Source organism: Trichoplax adhaerens, genomic scaffold, assembly GCF_000150275.1.
Source record: "Trichoplax adhaerens TRIADscaffold_12 genomic scaffold, whole genome shotgun sequence".
Classification (NCBI taxonomy): Eukaryota; Metazoa; Placozoa; class Uniplacotomia; order Trichoplacea; family Trichoplacidae; genus Trichoplax; species Trichoplax adhaerens.
The window spans coordinates 1,353,838-1,377,357 of record NW_002060954.1 but is presented as its reverse complement, the minus strand read 5'-3'; the positions used below and the strand labels follow the sequence as shown (position 1 = coordinate 1,377,357).

At 32.7% G+C, this 23,520-nt stretch overlaps 2 protein-coding genes across 2 annotated transcripts; one reads left to right on the top strand and one right to left on the bottom strand.

Annotated features, from left to right (window-relative positions):
• Positions 1 to 553: 553 nt before the first annotated feature.
• Positions 554 to 16,239, top strand: TRIADDRAFT_59851 (uncharacterized protein; the record flags this gene model as incomplete). The annotated part of the gene is made up of 42 exons (XM_002115893.1): positions 554 to 580; positions 1,628 to 1,682; positions 2,238 to 2,362; positions 3,203 to 3,265; positions 3,867 to 4,010; positions 4,204 to 4,315; positions 4,729 to 5,300; positions 5,430 to 5,579; positions 5,671 to 5,763; positions 5,950 to 6,027; positions 6,143 to 6,202; positions 6,362 to 6,601; positions 6,697 to 6,741; positions 6,875 to 7,231; positions 7,337 to 7,413; positions 7,551 to 7,668; positions 7,945 to 8,109; positions 8,214 to 8,325; positions 8,420 to 8,526; positions 8,656 to 8,828; positions 9,012 to 9,225; positions 9,398 to 9,646; positions 9,830 to 9,940; positions 10,085 to 10,309; positions 10,464 to 10,595; positions 10,667 to 10,825; positions 10,979 to 11,049; positions 11,262 to 11,451; positions 11,577 to 11,674; positions 11,953 to 12,052; positions 12,207 to 12,605; positions 12,885 to 13,015; positions 13,298 to 13,437; positions 13,807 to 14,073; positions 14,179 to 14,255; positions 14,456 to 14,545; positions 14,620 to 14,696; positions 14,787 to 14,868; positions 15,014 to 15,199; positions 15,280 to 15,354; positions 15,463 to 15,513; positions 15,670 to 16,239. The coding sequence occupies 42 exons, from the start codon at positions 554 to 556 to the stop codon at positions 16,237 to 16,239; spliced, it is 6,567 nt and encodes a 2,188-aa protein (XP_002115929.1).
• A 3,110-nt stretch (positions 16,240 to 19,349) lies between these two features.
• Positions 19,350 to 22,720, bottom strand: TRIADDRAFT_59850 (uncharacterized protein; the record flags this gene model as incomplete). Its single annotated transcript, XM_002115755.1, has 3 exons — positions 19,350 to 20,156; positions 20,972 to 21,132; positions 22,138 to 22,720. 3 exons carry the CDS (start codon positions 22,718 to 22,720, stop codon positions 19,350 to 19,352), a joined length of 1,551 nt encoding a protein of 516 aa, XP_002115791.1.
• Positions 22,721 to 23,520: the final 800 nt, after the last annotated feature.

Here is a 23,520-nt window from a genome sequence, read left to right as displayed (position 1 = left end):
GGCACGAACGTAATCCCTTAGACTAAACTATGAATCGCGAATAATTTGCACAATACTCAACGTAGTTCCCTTCCTGTATGATGCCAAAATGCTCTTAAAAGCTTACGTTATGGTAGATATTTTTCCCCAAATTTTGCTTAATTCATGTAGTAATAAGTAGGTGAGTTGGAACACTCTACTGCAGTTCTCAGTTGGTACTCGTTACTCGTAAGTTGTAAGTCACAACTCACTGTGGAAATCTGCGATCTGTGTTGATTCTGCCGAAAAACACGAATGGAGTTCATGATTACAATCTACATATATAAGGTCTATATAGAATATGTACTGTCTATTTGGTAGAAAAATGTGCATTTATTTGATAGTATAGTTATTCTAATCCAATTCGTCTAAATATCCATTGACACCACGACGATATGTCGCAATTTTTGTTGATATCCAGACTTTTGAACTCTATAGTGCCATACAGTTAATGTATTGCATAATATTTGACCTGCATTTTGCGTACCCGTACATATTCACAGTCTTTTGCAGATTTACAGTGACTGCCTAAAAAATGGATATCAGTTTTACTTCAGAACAGGTCTGTGATAACTATAAATGATGATTAATCTTGAATAAAATGATCTAAGGTAATCCAGAGTTTAAGAGTGTTTTCGATTGATTCATTATTCCCTGGCATATTACTGTAAAATATTATACTAAATGATCAATGTACTCATTAAATTCAATTCAACGTAAATTACCATAGGAATCATGCGTAATTTACTAAGTACTGCGCTGTCATTCCAACAGTTAGCCTGGTACTATACGGTACAGTATATGCAAGGAAAATCATTCAAGAAAAAAAAGTGTTGGATTTAGGGCTAAAATTCATAATAAGTTGCTTTTTTTTATTGCTGAACTGCTAAAATAAAACGTTCTGTGGTCGCTGAGACAGATTCTTTCTTTTTTCAATTCATGTCCATAGTTACAAGTTTACATTGTACAGTACAAATTTACAGTACTATACTGTAACTGTACAGTACGCAGTGATACTGTACACTGTACAGTACAGTACTGTACTGTATTACAATAACATCATTATCCAAGTCAAAATTTAACAACATGCTGTCAGTAAACATCAAGTACAGCACAAGTACTTACTGTGTGTACTACAGTACAGTGTACAGTATGTTTGTAGTTGGTGCCCTTATGCGTGCAGTACTGTAAGCTACCATTTACACAGTACTGTACACTGTACAGTACGTCACAAACACTAGCACGTGATGTCAATAGCAAATAATGTACAGTACAGTATAGCAGATGGACAATTACTGTACTGTACTGTATACGCGCCTATTTGCTATTTTCCACAACTTTCAATGAACGACCATCTTTGACGCCAAAAAAAATCAGCATTTTATTCTTTTTCTGAAGAGTAAACGTTATACTGTATACTAAACGGTCACAATAAAAAGGCTTCAAAGTATACAAGTTGAAATTTAGAATAGTGCTGAAAAACAAAACTAACAGGAAAAGATTTTTTTTGACCTGTAGTAAAAGACATTTTAGTCATTATACTGTATGGGAGAGAACGAAAGTACAGTATAATCTAGTGTTTTATGGACGCTATACTACACTACAGTAGAATTCTACAATAAAATTTGTACGAGGTAATAAGAGAAAATTAAACACCACGCAAGGTATGCATTTTGAAACGGTTTTTTGCCCTCTCGTGAGCTCCCTCTACGCGTAAGCGCATATTTCTCGTTTGGGAGTCTCGATGAAAATAAATCTTTTGCTTGCTATGCTGCATTTGTAGTAGAAAATACTACCTACGATAAATCATCTACAGGTGAACTCCTAAATAATGCCAACGTACGTACATTCCACTCACGTCTACACATACTTACCATCATATATCAAGTATTTTGCTGAAATTCAAAACATACGCGTATTAGTTTATGAACTTGATAAAAAACTCTTGATACGGTACAGTATATCTGTCATATCCATTCATTTACATACGACGTATTCACTCTGAAAAGAATGGTGATCAAATTTTAAATTTTTTCAGCGCTGTAAATAGGATTACCACATGAATTGCATGGATCTGTCATGTTGATAATGATAAACGTGCACTGCAATTGAGAAAATGACTATTTTAAATTAAATGTATCTACAAATCCTGGTGTTATGGTGATAAATTTTCAATAACGGTACACTATCAATATTCTTTCTTATACGTCTATGCTTAGACCCCGAACGATCTGGCATTGGTGCTGAAGATAAACATTCGGAAGATCTATTAATCAATGATAACATCAATGAACATACAGTTACTGAATGTTTAAAGTCACGTTTTATGGCCGATCAAATTTACGTAAGTAATAGTATGTTCGAAATGAAGCTGTTTATGATCAATCCCGAAGTTGGACAATGCCTGAAACAATATTCAAATCTTGCAAATTCATTCTATTTATTTATATCATCATATGTAGTGGAAGTCGACGAATTGAATAAAAGAAGTTTCAATTTTTAAGATACTCATTCCAATGTTTAGTATAGTCTTACATTTTAGCGCAATGTGTAATTGGACGACATAGCTGTAGTTATCGATAAAACCTCTCAAACTCTATACAGTACTTTGTTACTTGCTCTGCATACAATATTTTTGCTTACATTATGATAGTAGGTTGAGTCTTCATTTGATTAATTATTAGGAGTTTCTTTGATAAAGTTATTTGTAGTAATATATCATCAGCCGATCCTACATACGTGTATCTAACTGTACATTGGTACTAATTTTAAGTTTTCTGTATTACTGTACAGTATAATGTAATAAACTCATTATCGTAAGATAATGATTTAGCTTGTGCTAATACTGAACGGGTAAGTTGCGGACCTTATGAGTCTAATACGGTCTATTAAATCAGCACTTTTGTCTTTTCGATTTGCTATATTCGCCACATTTCTATGCAGTATCACATAATGTAAACTATATAATCAATCCTTCTGAGTAAGTATTTCTAATTCTACTGTAAATTTGGCCTTTGCTAGTCCATTTAAGCATCGTATCCATGACACGATGTCATTGACATCAATAGAGTATGTAATGCAACCAAGCATAGTCTTTAGTGTAACCCTTAATAACTAATTTTTCTGAATTATATTCAACTTATTGCTGGTTTGCTTATAAAAATGTTTTTTTTTAATGTTACAGACATATGCAGGCACAACATTACTGGCAATCAATCCTTGTAAACCGTTAAAAATCTATGAAATCGTAAGTTGCTGCTTACTATATAATACTAGTTAATTTTATAGCAATTCAGTGAACAGTTAGTGAAACAATGTGATAATAATCATTAAACTTTCTAGTTTCAATAAGACACTATTTTTGATATTAAAAGTAGCAAATTTGATGAATAGTCCAAACTTGTGTAAAATGATTAGCTGTCATATTTCTATTATTACAGCATATGAAGCATTTTTACAATTTATGATTCCTGTAGTATATATATAATATATCTATTGTATCGTACATTATTCCTTAATGTCTCTTTAAAATACCATATTATTATAATACGATAATTAAAAGTCTTTCGGAGTAAGGTAATCTAACTGTAGAGAATATAGAAGAATAAACATATAATGACGTATATTAGTTCTATATAGTTACTGCTTAAATTAATTATCTTGCTACCCTAGCCAAAGTAATTAACTGAAAGCGTCTAAGAATTATAAGAGTAATGTTTAAATCGTAATAGAAGTCGCTATATATAGAATAATGTAGAGAGTGTAATAACTAATTACGTGTGATAATCAGTCTATTAAGGTCAAATCACATTGCTTTTTATCTAATTTAATCCAACTCTTCTTTATAGGAAAATATCGTAAAATATAGCAGAACCAGGCTCGATACTTTACCGCCGCATATATTCGCCATTGCACAATCAGCATTACATTCCTTAAGATGCACACAAGAAAATCAATGCTATATTATTGCAGGTGACACGGGATCAGGCAAAGTAAGTTTAATTAAAAATATTTCTGATATTGCAGTAGCATCTATATTTAGTCATCAACTAGTTGTATTATTTAGTACAGCTATTCTATACGCTAACAATACTGAGAAAGATCATAACAAATCCTAATTATCACATCTTTGAATTAATTTCACAAATATTAATGATAACAAATTTTTTGATTTATGTAATATAGACTGAAGCTACAAGAAACATCTTACAATATTTATGCACGCTATCTAGTTTCGATAGCACCGGCTGGATGGATTCTTTAATACTAGAAGCGTTAATGATTACGGAAGCATTTGGTAACGTTTTGATATTGCACCTCGTATACATATACACTGAAGTGATTACGATACAACATTACAATTATTGCACTGTTATTTGCGGAAAGATTCTTATATATCGCTATATAGCGTATAAAGATTTAGTCTTGCAACGACTGTAACATCTGTGATTAAATTTGCACGTATGCCTTTTTGAAGACAGTATAAATAGTTGCTGTAGTAGTCTACATTTCTTCTATAAGGAGTTTCATAACGTACAATATAATATGTTTGGAACTAGATTATGCGCGCATAATTATAATATAGATGAACCTCATGCATTGCTTGGGCTAGAAATTGTTGTTTACCTGCACGTGTTTTGAACTATTGATATTTGAAAATTAAGAAACTCAAGTAAATCAGACAATCCAACAAATTGTTTTCAATTTTAGGAAATGCAAAAACTTCTTTATCACCAAATGCTAGTCGCCGAAGCACCTATATGCGATTGTACTACAATGATAAAACATTTATATGTGGATGCAAGTTTGATACGTTTCAGTTAGAAACTAATCGATTGGTGCATCAACCTATTGGAGAAAGAAATTTTAATATATTCTACTACTTACTGGGAGCAAGTACATTAAATACTGACGTTAAGAAACTATATAATATCGATACTCAATTCAACTACAATCTACTTTGCGATCAAGAACAAGTCGAAGTTGGAGATGACGAAAATCAAAAATTTTCAAAGCTACGATTAGCTATGAACTTACTCTCGATTTCACCAGAAACCGTTGACTGCATTTTTCGAATCCTCTCTGCAATATTATCAATGACTAATTTTGAATTCGAGGATGTCAACGGTGAAGCATGTCGCTTAACTTACCAAGATTTAGATTTAATTGAAAAGATAGCGCACCTGCTAGGGATTTCTCAAGAGGCCGTTGCTAAATTGATAACAATAAAGCAATTACGTATTAGGGGTGTACTAACTGATTACCCATTGACAATAGAAGAGGTATTAACATCGATTCAATGCCAATGTCGATAAAGCATATGATTTCGTAATATTTATGTTAGAAGTAATGTAACGGTTAACCACATCTAAACTAACGATTTTTTATTTACGCTATCTGTGTTTCACCAGGCTAAATCTAATTGTCGTCTTTTAGCGAAGTTATTATATGAAAAGATCTTTAACTGGGTAATCGATAAAGTTAATGCTGTACTGGCACCCCCTTCAGCTTCATCATTATATATAGGAATTCTAGATATCAGTGGATTTGAGGCAGCAGATGTAGGTTCTATTAAGTTTTGCATGGATTATCTTTTAAAATTTTTTACGCTATTGTGAAAGCAATTATGTTACATTTATGCCTTCTCTACAGAAAAATACTTTCCAACAGCTTTGTACTAATTATATCAATGAAAAACTGCACAATTATATCATCAACGACACATTCATCAATGCGCAGCAGGCGGTAAGTTATATACCATAGAGTTAATTCTGGCATCTATTTCATTTATCGCCTTTTTCAATAGAAGCATGAAGTTTAAACGTAAATACAGTAAAAGTTAATATTTTCACCGATAAATCTTTACATGATTAGACGTCGTTATAAATATAACTAATCTGAAAAGGCTTTCATTTCTAATTTTTGGTTTAGTATGCGAATGAAGAAGTTGATGCTTGCGTCCCTAACGTTTACAATAACATTGCCTGCTTATCAATGATAGAATCAACGGTACGTCAGATAATGGATTTCTCTAGAAAATCTTAGCGAAACCTTATGAATTGATAGCATCGGCTATGTTACAAATACACTTATTTGGATTATACATTGTATGAAAATAAACTAGGAAGAAAATTCGATCATATCTACGCTACATGTGGAAACTGTTTACAGAAGATGGGCTAAAGTAAGTAAATCTCCCTTCTGTATGCTCCTATTTGCTAGTTGCAAGCTTAGCGTTGATTAAATCAGCGTAGCTGTGTGTCAAGGTGCCCTAGAGATCTCGTAGCCAAGTTGTGCATAGTATCTGTAGGTATAGCATTAATTCAAAAATGTTCTGTATTAGGAGCCGAATACATCTTATGTGTTGAAGCAGCATAAAGCTCTAGAAAAGAACAAATATTACGTCAAAAATAAGGACAGGCGTTATTGGAAGCAAAAATTTGGAATAGAACATTATAACGGCCGCGTACTTTATAGTGTTGACTCATTTTTACAGAGTAATAAATTATTGCAAAATCAGATACTCTTTGATACTATGAGAGACTCGACACAGCCTTTACTTCAAGAGTTTGGTATTTCTGAGGTAAAACAATTTAGTTTTCTATAATATATCCTTGCCTATACATTTTCATGATTGACTATGTCTATTGTAGATTATTAATATAAAATTATTTTCAGGTAGGGGAAAAGGTTGATAATTTAACAGGACAACTTAACGGAACGGTAGGCGGCAAATATTGTAAAATTTTGCATACAGAAATATAGAATTAACTACTAAATTGCTATTTTAGGAAATAGAAGTTCTATTTGCTTTATACTTTATGTCTATTCTTAAATAAAATGATCCTAATTTCAGAGCATCGGAAGTCCTAAAATAAACAGTGGCGAATTGGATGACATCAGCTCCAGAACTAGCGAACATTCGTCAAAAACTGATGATACAACTGGCTTTAGTGATGACAAGACGTCTACTGACGATTGTAGAGATGATAAAAGCGAGAAAGAGGAATATATCCAACCAGAAAGTAACAAAACGAAATTATCCAAAAGAAGAAACATGTGGTATAATCATCCTAGTACTCAAAAGTTATGGAAAATATCTTATGGCACTAATAGAATCAACAAGAGTGCCATGGAAATAAGTGCTAATTCCCGTACAAACGGAGATGTCTCCCAAGACTCTAACCAAGTCGAAAAGAAATCCAATGACAAGGTAAGTTTCCTGTTTTACCATACTGTTATTATTATTACTGTTTAGTCGAAAAATTGAGCCAGTTATCAGCTAATATTGCAAATGCCGTTGATTTTATAATAAAAGCTCAAGCGATCATATATCAGTATGCTACGAAACAAAATCGATGAACTGTTTTTAGACATCAATAGCTGTAATCGATGGTAAGCTAGTTCTAAATTATTACAAAATATATAATTTGTTTAAAGTTGTTATCAACTATTATAGTTTGGAGGAACCTCATTGTCGAGTATGAGAGAATGTACGGTAACTGTGTGTAATTATTGTCCATTAACTATAGGTATATCAGATGCTTAAAGCCCAATTTGTCATTAAACCCGGAAACTTACGATGAGGCACTTGTAACAGAGCAATTACGATACTCAGACCTAATCAGTATAATTTTATTTAAGAAACAGGTACAAACATGATTTATATCTTTACCAATCGCTTCGTAGCAACTTCTTTTGGCTTAAGGGATCGTATTTTGATATTTGGCACTCTACTATACTATCTACTACATTAGCTTTCGTTATTCAGCAACTGTCATTGTGAAATGATTTATGCATTTTTAAAGTAGCGGTATAATGTATGCACAATGTAGTGAGTACTTAACATCAGCTATTTTTATAATGTAGTGAGTACTTGACATCAGCTATTTTTATTCTTGACCGTTGTTCATTTCCTTCTTATAGGGTTATCCAATATATTTTGAATTTAAGAGTTTCTTAGAACAGTTTCGTTGTTTGGTTTCTACCAAAGAGTCGAATACACCTTCATCAGATTTAAAAGCAGCTTGTGTTGCATTACTGGATTTGTTACCAGTGGATAAGTCAGATTGGTTGTGTGGTAGAACGAAGGTACAGACATTTGATGAACTAAATACGCTACATACCTTAAATTATTTCGAATATCTATTTGTGCAATATTAACCATAAATTCATTTCTTCTTTACGTCTGTTAGATATTCCTACGACAATCTGCTTTTGATTCATTAGAAGATAGCCGTAAAGCGTTATTCATGGAAAAAGTAGTGACTGTACAAAGACTTTGCCGCGGGATGTACCACTGGAAGCGTAAGCTTATCACAATTGAACAAAGAGATATGCAAATATAATAAATTAAGACTACTTGATAGTTAATTTGTGGGTATCTACTACACGTCAACAGGTTACTTGAAGAAAAGACAAGCTGCTGTTATGCTGCAAAAGCACCTTAAAGGAAGAAAAGATAGAATAGCATTTCTAAAAAAGAAGAAAGCAGCTATAGTTATTCAGGTATTTCATTTTCTGAATAGACTATATAAGAAATTATCCAATATGCTGGTCCGTAAATTCTTTGAACTTTATCTTAACTTGCTCTGTTCATATAAACTATTTAAATATTAATGTTATGTAATTATAAAGTCTTACTGGAGAGGAGCGTTTGCTCGGGAACTGGCAAAGGAAATCAGGTACAGGAGACAGCAAGCAGAGGAAGAAAAGAAAAGAAAACAACTAGATGAAGATTCCACAGACTTGATGAAACAGATCATTGTCAAGCCAGAGAAAGAAGAGGATCATGAAGCTATTACTGAAAGGTCCTGCAAACCCCTTTGTGACCGCTACTAGAAAGTTAAAGTTAATTTTTTCCTTTCGTACTAGCAATCAAAATTCTTTACCATATTATACTTCAGTAAAATAAATCTAGCAATCAGAATTTTTTGAACCTATAGAACGCTTAAAAATATTCGTATTTCTTTCTTTACTGATATCCTCGATAGGCGTGCACAACGGGAGTTGTATACTTTGATAAGAATGGCAGAATTAAATTGCAAACCTAATGGCAAAACATCATTGGAAGATCTGATTAAGTTTATAAAAGGCCAAAACAATTACTATCATCACAAAATTAAAGCACGTCGTGATATGCAAGAGAAATTAGTTCAAATTTACAAAGAAATGGATGTTATTTTTAATCAAGATACCAAAGAAGAAGTTCGTACATTTTTATGTTTTATTATTTTTTAGTTTTTAATTTTGGCTTTTGAAGTCCTAAAGGTTCTTAATTATTGTAGCTTAAAGAAATGATTAGCAGTTTTAATATGCATTTATATCGCTATCGTGAAATAAAGTAAAGGAAACTGAACAATTTTTATTGTATCTTTAGGTGTTACCGAAAGCTACAGGATCGATATCAGAGCAGCGAAGAAATCGTATTAAGAAAGCTGTTGATAAACTGGAACGAAAGACTAAATCTCAGCCAAATCATAGATTCCCACCTGGATCTGCACATAATAATCCAGCTACGAATGAAGGAGATTACAGTCTTGTTGAATTCGCAAGATTATACTTTAATGATCATAATAAAGATAGCAACCACAAAGCCTCGGGAAAGAAAACATTAAAGAGGAGTGGTGTTAGTAATAAGAGTAGTTCTTTATCCTCTATAGATGACAGAATATATTCAATGCTTGATCTTTATGCGTAGAATTTAACAAATTTTAAAAAATTTTTAAATTACATGATTATTTACACATTGGTGGTCTCTTATTTAAAAAAATATTTATGCATCAAATTTAAACATTGATTTATCCAATAGACAACATCGCGTGAAGAATTACTAAAGTATACATCATCAAATACTATTCATATGTCTCATATTCATATCCACGATAGAGAAAGTGAAAGATTAGCATGTTCAATTTTTAAGGTATGTGATGACTGTAGGACACTATCGAAGGGATCAAAGTGCACTTTTTAAAATATCTTAAGTAACCACGTAATTAGATGATCTTTCTAAGACTTACTGGTTTTAATTATTACTAACCATCATTGACAATGAATTCTTTCAAAGGATTTAAATGTATACTTGCACCCTGAAACGTCTGAAGAACACTCTTGTGAAGTAGTACAACGCATTGTTGGCCATGGTATCAATAATAGCGAACTTAGAGATGAGATCTATGTACAGATTATCAGGCAAGGAACAGAAAATCCTAAATCTGGTTCTAGTTTAAAAGGCTGGTGTCTTATGGCTTTATGTGCAGTAGCATTTCCGCCTAGCAAATTGTTTAGTAAGGTATGTATGTGTCCCTGCAGATCATCAATTTTGTTGAATTATAAGCTTTTGAGACACAAATTTATCAGAAACGAAATAATGCATTCGCTCAATTGTGCTATTTATATAATATACATAATATCGTAACATTCAATGCATTTTGAACTGTTAACAGTATTTGGTCCAATATTTAAAATCGAGTATGGATAACGTCTTTATTGGTCACTATGCTTCATGGTGCAAGGATGTACTTCGCCAAACTAAAATTGGTGCTCGTCGGCATTCTCCATCGAAGATTGAATTTCGGGTATATAGTATCTTATAAGAGGTTTTACTATGTAGTAAATTATTGTAAACGTTCTTCTCTATTTAATCTAGGCTGTGCAATCGCTTAGTCCATTAATGTGTCAATTTTACTTAATGGACTGCAAATCTGTAGTCATTGAGTATGAACTGTATCATACAGCCTCCGATGTCACTAAGTTGTTAGCCAAAGCCATAGGATTACAGAATTATGACGGTTGGGCTTTGTACGAGGTGAGCTAACTACGCTAGAAAACAGAATTAACCATAAAGATGCTAAGTGTTATTATTAAAGAAATCCTATCTTCTCATCATTTAGTATGTACTATAGCGGAGAACTGTCCATTCTAATAAGTTATCACTTAAAAATTTTACCTTCTTTATTAGTCCACGCCTGACGCTGATAGCTACATCAGAGGACATGAATTTCTGGTTGATGTACTAGCTCAATGGGAAATGTAAGTTTGTTACGTAGATATTTGTGTTAATCTTATTTTTTAGTCTTTACATTGCAATAGCATAGTAACTGGGGAAACTATATCTCTATTACTTATCATTTCTTTATCATTCATGGATGTAATTTTTATTAGAAGAGATATCATGCATCCTACGGTATTTTTAGCTTATCATTCTACGTAAATTAACTTTAAGATATCGTTAAATATTACAGAGATAATCGTACGTCAGCTATCATGAGGAACTATAATACACAGACGAAAGAGAGACCAGTGGAAGTATTAGGCGCTGGAGACGCTCGATTTATTCTAAGAAAAAGAATATTTCTAAATCCTAAAGCATTACCACAAGACCTGGTTGAACATCATTTAATATATGCTCAAGCTGTGCATGACATTATAAAGGTTAGCATCTTAACTTTATGTTATTACTGTGAATTACTAGTATTGATTTTCTGCGTCTAGGCTTGTTAACGAATATCGCTATTTATACATACGAATTAATTCTACATTTGCGGTATCAATCCTAGGAGGATAAATTTCCAATCACTAATAAAGTAGCCTTTCAATTAGCTGGCCTGCAAGCTCAAGTCTGTTATGGAGACTACGTATCATCTAGAAAGGACAGGTATTATCTCCAAAGTTGATAATAGAACATGATTATCCATCTGCAGGGAGATAAATTTAATTGCTAGTAGTATCTATGTTGTATTGATGTATCCCTTTATTAACATTCGGATAAAGAAGCTGCATGATGCTTAGTGATAATGTTAATATAAGCGGCGACTATGGTAATTGAATTGATTATCATCTGAGCTGCCTCTTGTGGTTATTCGTTGTTAACAACATCAAAAGCTCTTTATCGCCAGTATGAAAATACCCTTATTTATATTTTGATCGTGACAGGTATACTCAACCTTTCGATTTCCTAAGTTCGAGAATAATAGAAAACAGCAATGCTCAACGTATGGAGGATATCTCTAAAGCAATAGCACAAGCGCATAAGGTTAGAATCTGAGTACTATTTCACATAAAAAGTTAATCGTTCCTATGTAATCAATTCTCTGATTTAAAAATAGTGTACTTACTGTACTCGCATTAGTTGTTTATGTGGTTGCGTCACCATATCGCCGATTGACGTAATAATTTCTACAATTTAGGATTATGGTTATGGATTATCAGAAATACAAGCAAAAGTTATTTATTTAACTTGCATTAAACAGTATCAACTTTACGGAGCGACCCTATTCGAAGTTACCTATAAGGGATTCTGGATGTACCCTAATCATATTTATTTGGCCGTGGACCACATCGGTTTCAAATTCGTGAACTATCACAAAAAAGAAATATTAGCTTCGTACCCATACTCTGCATTAGATCATATTGGCATAGATTTCGAACATAGTGTACTGACCTTAAATGTTATCACCCAGGAAAACGATCATCGGTGTTTTATGTTTGAAACAAATCATAAGGACTGTATCGCGAGTTTAATCGTTAGCTATTCTCCTACACATAACAACTGGCTACATGTTCAAGGGGGTCAGAAGTTGATAAAGGTTTGTTTCACTGAGAAGAGACAACTAAATATTCATAAATTACTGTAACTGAATATAAAGTTACATGTAATATAAAAAATTGGGCATTGTAGATATTCAGTAAAAACGCTGTGAAAGTTTGATACCAGCGAATGAGAATAGCTGAAAAACTTAGTTTTACGTTCTATTTACATGTTTCATGATTGCTAAAATCTTATGGAAAACAAAACAGTTTAGTTCATGGGTAGCAGGATTATAAATAACGTAAAGTAATAGAATTTTTGTTTTTGTCTGTAATAGGGTCATGTTAATAAAGAAAGTAGAGTTAAATCAAATGAAGCAATAATTTCATCAAGACGTGCTCTAGCTAATAGTGGACTATTAAGAAAATTTTACGATAAACCTGGACTGGTTGCCGGCTCTATAACGCGGTAATTGTAGTACTTTACTGAGAAATTTGTTAACGTACAAATCTGGAGAAATCCTTTAGCCTATTCAAACTATAATTTAAAACGTAGTACTTACCAAAGAAAGTAATGAATACTTATTTAAATTAATATTCTTTGTTTATATAACGTGAAGTAATTGCAAATATTAATAGTGCTTTCAGTATCTTACAACTGGTGTAAAAAAATTTGTGTTAAGACAGAATATTGTAATATCGATACTGATGTTATCTCTTATTCTGAAAATATTATCGTTGCATTGCATAGTTTTGCAAGAAAATTTGATAAGCATTATGGTATTCCTGATGAAAAACTCTTTAAATCATCGTTTTGGACCTTTTCAAAAATTCCGATTAAAAATTCATTAACGAAACTGAGCAACGCTAAAGGAAACCTAGGGGATGTTCGTAAGTGCCACATACCATGATGTAGATAGAATTATTGTTTACCTATATGATAATTCGACAACTCAGAAAAAGCTCGTTAACGAATGGTCTCTTCGCCTTTTTTTCTATAATTTTAAGGAAACTAGTAATAAGCATAATTTTGTAAAGTATGATACTTAGTGTATAGGGTAGTAGCTGAAGTATATGCAGGAGGTTACTTCAGCGCGGGTTTTGACCATCATCTAACAATTTAGATTAGGATACAGCATACTAAGAATGTAATATGAATTGATTTCACGAAATGAGAGTAAATCCAGGCTAGTTTCGCTAAACCTTTAATAAAATAACATTAAATTTTATTCTTTTTATTTGCAATGTACTACAATATAGCACGTGATGAAATAGCTTTAGAAATGTTTAGCGAGATTTTGGCATTTGGAAATCCAGGACATGCTAGTAGACGTTCGAGTCTAATAGAAGCAGGACGATTAACGCCCGATAGTAACAACGAAAACGGTTCAAATCGTGTTCAACTTCAGGCTAGAGAAAATGAGCACGAGTTGCTAGCTCAGCAACTTTTAAATGCTATTATAGCCGATAACGAATTATGTAATGAATTTTATTTGCAAATCATTAAACAAACTACAGATCATCCAGGTAAAATGGCCAACTAACTTTGTTATATCTACGGAAATTATTTTCAGCACTTGATATTAGTCACATCTTGGTTATCGACGTTATTAACTTGCTTCGTACTATTAGATCCTACTAGTCGCGTTAACACACGGAATTGGCAACTCCTATCGGCAGCTGTTTGGACAGCACTTTCATCTAACAAAGTACGATATGATGTTTGCACGCAACTTTGATTAGTTCAAAATTTTTGTAGACCTTTAAATTCCATCCTTGAACTTCGATTCATCATTTCGCTTATGCTAAACCATATATTTTCTAGCAATGATTTAATAAGTGTTACTTTAGTGTTATCCTTGATCTTTACCTTAAATGTATTAATTTCTCATATTATAATTACAAATAGCTAATTTTAGATTTGCTATCGGCACATCTTAATAAATATATGCTGGAAGCCAATACGGACCAGGGAAAATATGCGCAATTTTGCTTGAAGGTAAAATACGTTGGATTTTATTTACTGTACGGCTTCAGTAAAGTCATCGCAATGCTATATAAATCACATTGTAGGGACTAGCACGTGTTAGAGAGAAAAAGAATCGTAAATTTGCGCCATCGATTAAAGAAATTAAGTGCCTGATCCGAAGGTAAGCTAAATTTTTTGATGCATTGCTGACAGGCTTTACTTACGATCTTTTCGTTGTAATTGAAATGTTATGTTTGATGTTGATCCTTAGACGGCCAATGCATGCACGATTTTACTTTATGGACGGTGAATTTAGAGCATTGGAATTTGATTCTGTTACAACAATAGATGAAGTAAGTATGGATTTAAAGCATATTTTTACTTATGATGTTAGATTACACGAATATAAATCGGTACGCCAAGTTATGTTCAAATGATCTGCTAGTTGTCTTTATATTGTATTGTCTATTCTAGCTGATATTGATTCTTTTTTGTCAGATTACCGAATTAATAAAAAGGAGAATTGGTCTACTGCCATCAGCCTTTGGCTTCTCTCTATACGAATGTCGGAATAGTCTTGAGAGAAGTATCAACGATAGTGAAAAAGTTGCCGATGTCCTATCAAAATGGGACCTGTACTCACGTGTGGAAAATGATACGACAGAAGTAAAATTAACATTTAAGGTAGTAAATTCAATTAAATCTAACAATTAACATCTTTTATCCTTGTGTAAGCTCCAACTTAACATTTTATTGTGATGCAGAAACGGTTATACGTTGGTAATGGTACATTCTATGATCCTGAAGATCGTGTTGAATTTGATCTCTTAATACATCAGGTATGTAGCCACGCTAACTACAAATGTAATCTTTATGATAAATTAAATTATTGATAGATTAATTAATGAACAACCTGTATGAAACTAACATTCATAACAATTTATTAGGCTTCAAGCGATATCATTAACGACAAATATCCTCTGTATTACGAGGAAGCGGTAGGATTTTTTTAGAGTAAAATAAATGCTTATGTTGTAAGAAACTTACATCCTAAATATTCTTAATGATTTTTAACTTCGTGAAATCTTCATGCTATTGTTATCATGTCGAAATTGCTAGTGAAAGAGATATTTTAAAACTGTAAAATTTTTTAGGTTTTTCTATGTGCATTACGTGCACAGGCTGAGTTAGGCGACTGCGAAGATGATCTAGATGAGAATATGAGACCGTCTTGGGTTGGTCCAGAAATTGAAGTGACCGCTGATTATGGTCCTATCGTCAGACGAAGTCTTCCTCGATATCTGCATCATAAAATTAAATTTATTGATGTTAAGCGATTGCATCGTACACTTGTTGACAAAGATCGTGATTCAATATTCAAATTGTACATGGAGTTTGTTAAAACTACATGGAGTTTATATGGATCCACCGTGTTCGATGTAACGCAAACGTACACTTCGGAGTTGCCAAAGACCTTATGGCTAGCGGTATCACACAGTGGTGTGTATGTTCTAATTAGAAGGGCTAAAGAGCCTCGATTTAGTTTTAGTTACAGTGAGCTAGTGAGTTACAAGCCATCACTGACTAGTCTTATGCTTATAGCCGGAAGTTTAACTAACGGTAGAAAATTCGTCTTTAATACCAATGAAGCGGTTCAAATTGCTCTCTTAATAAGAGATTATACACATTACATAGTTGACCAAAAGAAACACAAAAGTGTTTGACCGTCAGAAAGTACCAGCTAATATCACACTCAATATTGCTAATTAAAGTAAGACTACATTGTATGCCAAGTCTATTAATTTAAGCAAAATTATTGTTACGTTTCATTCGTTACAAACGAAACTTCAAGCTATCCTTGTTTATTGTGCATAATATGCTATTGAAATTTGGTTACTCCTACTTGAGATGAACTTAAGTTTACATGGACATTACTGTAAGGTTCCATTCGTGGTAACCAAAAAAAGTCTTTTATGAATATTTATAGAATTTAAATTAAAGCAGAAAAAGCTTTTAAAACAGATAATTTGTTATAAATTATGAAATTTGAAAAACATCGTAACTGTTCGGTTAATGTTAAAGATGTGATGAAATTTATTCTGACCTACTACAAAGTAATTTCTCTTTTTTAGCACGGAAAATAGTTTACATCCAATTAAAAATTTTATGACAAAATTATGTATCGACTGCCTTCAAGGCCTGACATCGTATCATCTAATATTTAACATGATTTAATTATGGCTGGATCATGACTTACACGTATAAAATCTACAGTGAAAACTTTATATCAGTGAAGGTACAGTAACCCCTACATTCTATTTGTAAGAATTAACTTGGATTTGACAGTAATAATAAGCTGTTTCATTTCTTACTCAGCTTATTTAATTCTTAATTCAATATTGAACGCATCGCTTCACTCGTATCAAATTTATTTATTTTAAGTTATTAATCAATGGCTGTAATTCTTAAGATTTATTATTCTGAAAATATCTTGAATTTTTACATGATACAGTAAATGTAAATGTCGTATTCATAATTATTATGGTAGTATGTTCTATGGTACCGATCGTTACTTCACGTTTGAGTGATAGTCAAATATTTGATATAGTCGATTGATAATTTAGGAATACTTTTTCAATTCAAAATTACTGTACAGTTAGTTGTACGTACTGTATATTGTATGCAAAATATAAAAAGACTAAGTCATATTTGCTATATGGGCTTATATGTAATATTATATACAATTTAACCAGTGATGCAAAGTAGCTGTCAAATAGTATTATTGTTGCTTGTATAAGATCGATTTTAAGTATGTTATATACAGAATTGTTAGTCTTTTGAGAACTTTTGAGACCATAGTTGTTGCATCTTATATGTTTGATATTTACATTAATATTTATGTGTATAAATACTGCGAGATCGCCGACAATACGTAAAAGTTGTAAACTATTATAATATGTCTTAATCTATACTTTATATCGTATTCATATTTTATGTTGAGTGATTGAATATGATGTACGTGTGTTATAATCATTTTGGCATGTCTTTATGGTACAAGTGTAATTTGTATCTCCCTCTTTCTTTCATATACGGCATATACATAAGAACTATTTTCAAGTAAATTAATATTAGACTGTAACAATTATTTATTTCAACAAGCTCTTTCGCATAATGATAATAACGACTTGTAAATGATGCTTTTCCGTTATTTATGACATCCTAAATATTTCGTTAATGTACAATCGCAAATAAGTATCAAATGAAATGAAATTTTCAATATTCTTGACTTTTCGATCACTTTCATAAAAACACTGACAACTTTAATAAAATTTTGAGCTATCATATTAATCAAGACGATGATCTAAGTGTAAAGGTGGTACAATGTGCATACTTTGGTCAATGACATACGGTAGCAGTTTACTAGAGGAAAAAAATTTTACAAAATCTTCATAGTATTGTCTGAAAACAAGTAACACATTTAAGCGTAAACTCATAGGGTTAGTAACTAGACTTTCTATTAGATTCACTAACTATTAAACAAAATAAAATAACTAAGAAGGTCTATGTAAAATATTCTGTAATATCAGTAAACAAAAGAAATCCTCGCCAAAGCACTTTAGCGCCAACTTTAGTGAGAACTTGTTATTTAGGTGCATTATACAATATATGATAAAAATATTGGTTATCATCATGTAAACAAATTAATAACTCGCCACCTTACCAATAACAAAATGAAATACTGTACATGAATACAATTAAAAGCATCCAATGAAGATTAAGATAGTTAAAATGTACTATACGATCATTTTCATTTACCGGATATTTGTTCATATTAGGGTTGCTATTAAGTTGCTATCGGTATAATACTGTTTATGAAATTTAAAAAAACTATATTGACCACATTATATAAGTCGCGCATTGATTCACCTACTGTACTGTTGATGGAATACTAAGGAGTAGTATACAAATTATAGAAAATTAAAATTAAATTTAAATTGGTATAAACAGGTTTCTAAATTTCTTTTTCAAAAACTACTACGTAACAAGTTACGAGGTCTATCTTGTAACTGAATTGCAGAATTGAAATCTATTACGGAGATTAATTCGTTTGTAATTGCTTAAAATAATTAATGTCTACAATAATTAATAAGAATCACTTAACGTTAGGAAAAGTAACGAGAACGTTTATCTTATTGGAAAGTATTTCCTTGCAACGTCATTTACAGCGGTCGGCAACTAATCCTCGTTATGCAACATTACGATATAGTAATTTATTGCCAAGAAGTTCCATAACTTTGTTTCTCGTTTCCTAAGAGTGGACTTTGTTCAAAGCTATTATAGTTCACATTAGCATCTTCAGTGATTCGATCAGTACGGCTATTGTTGGTGTTTATTAACTCAATATTTTTTCGTCTTTGCCAGCATCGATAAAAAAGTAATGGTGATTGAGGAAAGGGTGTTCCTCTGTCTCTTAAGCGATTCTGTACAGCTATGCCGACAACAGAGAGTACAATCCATAAAGAACAAAATATCCAGTCTGAAATGATGATAAAAATTTGAAGAATCAAATATACAATCCTTGGATCAAGCTATAAGTACTTGCTTTATATCGTAATGTCAAATAACCATTAGGATTCAATTATAAAGATATAAAAGAAAAGTTATATAAACAATACAGTAGAACTATTCTTGATAAATTTGAAGAAAAATATAATCGTAAATTAAATTAGCAGTAGATATAGATGAATGTATTGTAGGATAACTTTGTGAATTTAACAGTGATACGTTATTTTTAACGTGCAAGATTTAATTATAGAAATTGCTGTCATCATAGTCAGCGATTATCCTTACCGTCAATACTAAATGGTAGTGATGTTATAAGAACATCCACTTTAGTCTCTACTAAAGCATGCCTGAAGATCGAGAGAATAAATAATCCAAAACTGCTATGCACAAAATGGCTAATACCAAATAGGAAGAGGTATGCTCCAATAATAGCAGGCGTGATAATAGTCATGGATTTTGTAAATATAATAGTAAGTAGAGCAAAGATGACCAATATTAAGACGAATAACAGAGCAAAGTTAACCCTAGTCCATACGGTTAATAGGCCAAGTGGTGTAACTGTGAACACTATCGATATCAATAGAAATCCTAGTGGTGAGGCCATAAATGCAAGAAGAAATAGGCACATGCCGAAAGCGTACCATATCATGACAAAAACAGCACCAACCAGAATACTTGCTAATGTCGTAACAGTCAATTGTAGAGATAAATGAGTTTTTAACCAACCAGTAACAGCAACGACAACGAAACCAGCGATAGCACCAATCAGGCAACCAATAATGAATAGGAATGACTTAAAAAATCGCGCAGAAAACAAGCACATACATAATCCGACAACTGACAATACAACAGCTAAAATTGTTGCAAAATAATTGTAAGGTCCAGTTTCACAAGAGACAATTTGATTTCCCTTATTATTTTGTTGTGTTAAATTGCAAAAATAGGTTGTTGCTGGACTATATGCGGCTTCACTCCGAAAGAATGGATCTCGTACGATAACTCCATAAATTGCACCATGTCCGAAGACTGAATTCATAGCAATGATAGTCTGTGTTTCACCGCCAAAAGTTCGAATCTGAAAGATGATCATCGTAATAAATAGATGGCAATTATAAAAGTTACTACAATCATAATCATAAACTTAACTCGTAGTTGTTGTAAATAAGCAATGATCAGCAATCACTTCTATTGACCGTTTCATCGCTATATATTTTAAATCTAAATCTAACGATGATCAAGGATACTAAAATTGGTCAACGTGATACATATACTGTATATGTAGTTTAATTGTTCATATTACTGGGCTATTAAGGGTCGTTTTATTATTTTACCATATTTGTTTATCTGAAATGCAGCATGTAAAAAATACACCACGACGAGATAGTGTTGAAAAAGTCATTTCTTGATTATTTTGTTTCGTCACGATATCTCAATGCTATGGAGAATGTTGTACTGACAATTTTATGTTAAAGTAAAAATATATAATTATTTCTTACTGCGTAATCTGCGAGAGATCCTATTAAAATGTAGCACATATTTTGAAATAGCTTATTTGATTTGCGGTACAACTCCAAAGTATATGTAATCCATGAATTGTACAACAGTGGGCTTCTTCAAAGCTAGTCTATAACTTTACCCACAGTAATTGAAGAGAAAAAGTATGCAAAGTACGTACAGCATGTTTAAAATATTTAAAAGTTTATAGCATTTGTCACTGATATCGCATAGATTTATGCTGCAAATGCAATACAGTAGAATATCGCAGTAAGAAATAATTATGATGTTGTCACCTCTTTTCGTGTTATGTTAGTACGATACCAATGCTATCATGTCGTTGCTATACGCCTAATTTACGATTCTCCACCAATTAAGTTGAATTCTAAAACTTACAAATTTGCCATGTTTCCGAATATTTTCAGGTGTAACCATATAGTGGACATTTTTAAATAATTCCTTGCCATTTATATTCCATAAAGGCAAAAATAGTTGATACAAGTCGTACTGTAACCGAAATCGACTAGGCGAATTACCACCACAATGTGGCTGTTGATCTGAAAGTATTTTAAAGACAAGACATTATTAATAATTTCTATTAAGAGAAGGTGTAGTAACAAGAAGCTTTGAAGATACACTCATAACAGATATGTAGATCAAAAAAACCTAGTATAAAACTTATGCATAGACATAACTACAAGATAATGTAATTGCCAATACTGTACTTGGTTTCGATTTTAGTTCATTCTGTGATCTCTGAGAATTAACTTTTATTGCAAGTGTTATCTATGCCTTGATCAAATGAAACATCGATAAATATCCCTTCAGTTATTGACTCATAATCTCTCATTCTTTGCTATCACCTATATATAATTTGGAAATTTAATGCCCTAATTTGGCAATTTAGTAAGAAAAAAAGGAAAATGATTGAAGCCTATATCGTCCATATCTAAATTATGATTGTCCTTTGTCATTGTACAGTCCTGTGAGTATCATTATTAGGAGCAGTCCCTAGTCCCTGTAACGAATTGACTTGTATTATAACCCTGCTAATACTTTCATTGCTAGCATGATGTTCACAGAACAGTAGTGCATAATGAATCCATTTGATCTAAAAATTATCTTCCAAGCTACAGTACCCTAGTACAGATTGGATAGGATAAATGACATAGTAACTGTATCATTCACGAATGACTACTGTCATTACAGTACTGTATTTGTGATTGTGTTTGTAATTGAAGAAAATTATCCAGTTTGTGCTAAATACTAAAAAGTACATGAATAGTATGGTAAAATGCAAAGCAGAGATGATAGATGATTCGATACAAGTGGTGATAAAGAAATAAAACTAAGTCATATAGCGTTCGAAGAAGCATTACTGCCTACGTGTTTGCATGTATCTTGTCTACTGAATAACATCTTACTACCGATTGTATTGTAACAACTCCATTAGCCGATTATGGTTAATTGAATTAATTGAGTCCATTTGTGAGAGGCATAGAGGACTAGGAGAGTACAAATATTAAACATGGGCTGCATTTTTTTTCTCTTGTAGTAGTTACCGTTTTGAAAGCCAGCATTTGCCTGATCAAAAGATACCCAAGTAATCCATGATGAAGTTGTTAATACAATATTCGGATCAATATCCAGATCGCAACTTAAGCAACAGCCACCAGGTAAGGGTGCGAAATTTTTATAAGGAACAGCAACAAGTTGTGTAGCAATAGTTGAAGGCAATCGAGGAAGGTTTTCTTTGCTGTTGCCCTCATCTGTTGATAAGCTTAAGTATAAATTGGCAAATTGATTTTCATTGGTAAAGACTTGGATTAAGCCAGGATTGATCGATGTTATGGTATAATCACTGGATGTGGCATCTTTTAACGATGCTGTTATAGGATAATAATGAGAGTTGGCAGAAAAGACAACAAAACCATTATCACCGCGTTTGCTGTAAATAAAACGATAACGATCGCCATTGCTGCTAAGATTATATCGGATAAACTGATTAGCGTTGAGCATGATTGCATCATGGTAGTCACCATGTTGTTGCGATGGATTGAATTGGATTTTAGTAGCATTGACTGAAAGGCATTGCACAGTCGATAGTAACAACAAGCAAGCCCAGATGAAGTTGTTGATAGGCATAATGGAGATTTTACTTGGTTATGATGAAAACAGATTGATTGCTAGAGTCCACTTAATTTTCTCTCAAGACTTTTACCAATGGTGGCGTCGTTCATTGAACTTGTAATTTCTTCGCTTCACCAACGAATTCCCTACGAATGACGATACTTTAATCTTTGAATCCAATGGAAAGCCAGGGGGGGGGGAAAAAAAACACAGGACTGACAATTGTCTTTATCCTTCCAATCCGCTAGGTAACCTACTACCAAATAGAGGAAAATACGACGACTAATAGATGAAAATCAACAAATAGACATTGGCTTTTCCCATGGCCATCTTCTTCTTCTTTGTCGTTCTGACCATTGGCGACGAGTGAGCCTACTAGATTACTGATGGGGGGTGGGGCTACTGAGTGACGCCAGTGACGGATCGAAACATTTGGCATGACGTTGATATGATTCATATGATTTGTGTGTGACCTGCACCGCAGTACGACCCGATGGTCCAGTGCTTGATGTACAGTGATACAGTACAGTGCAATACAGGACCATAACTGCAGTACAATACAGGACCATAACTGCAGTACAGTACAGTACTGTACGAGTGTACGTCCGTGTCAACATGATGAGCAAAATTGTTTGTTTACTACCTTAGTACTGTACACAGTGTACAGTACAGATGTATTGAAAAGAGAAAAGTCTCAGTACTGTAGCTGTATACGATCAATTTCTGTGGAGAAGATGGTCCATCCATCCTTCCTTCGTTCTACTGTATCATTCTAGAAGCAGGGCTTACCGTAGTTGTCGGCATTGTACTGTAAG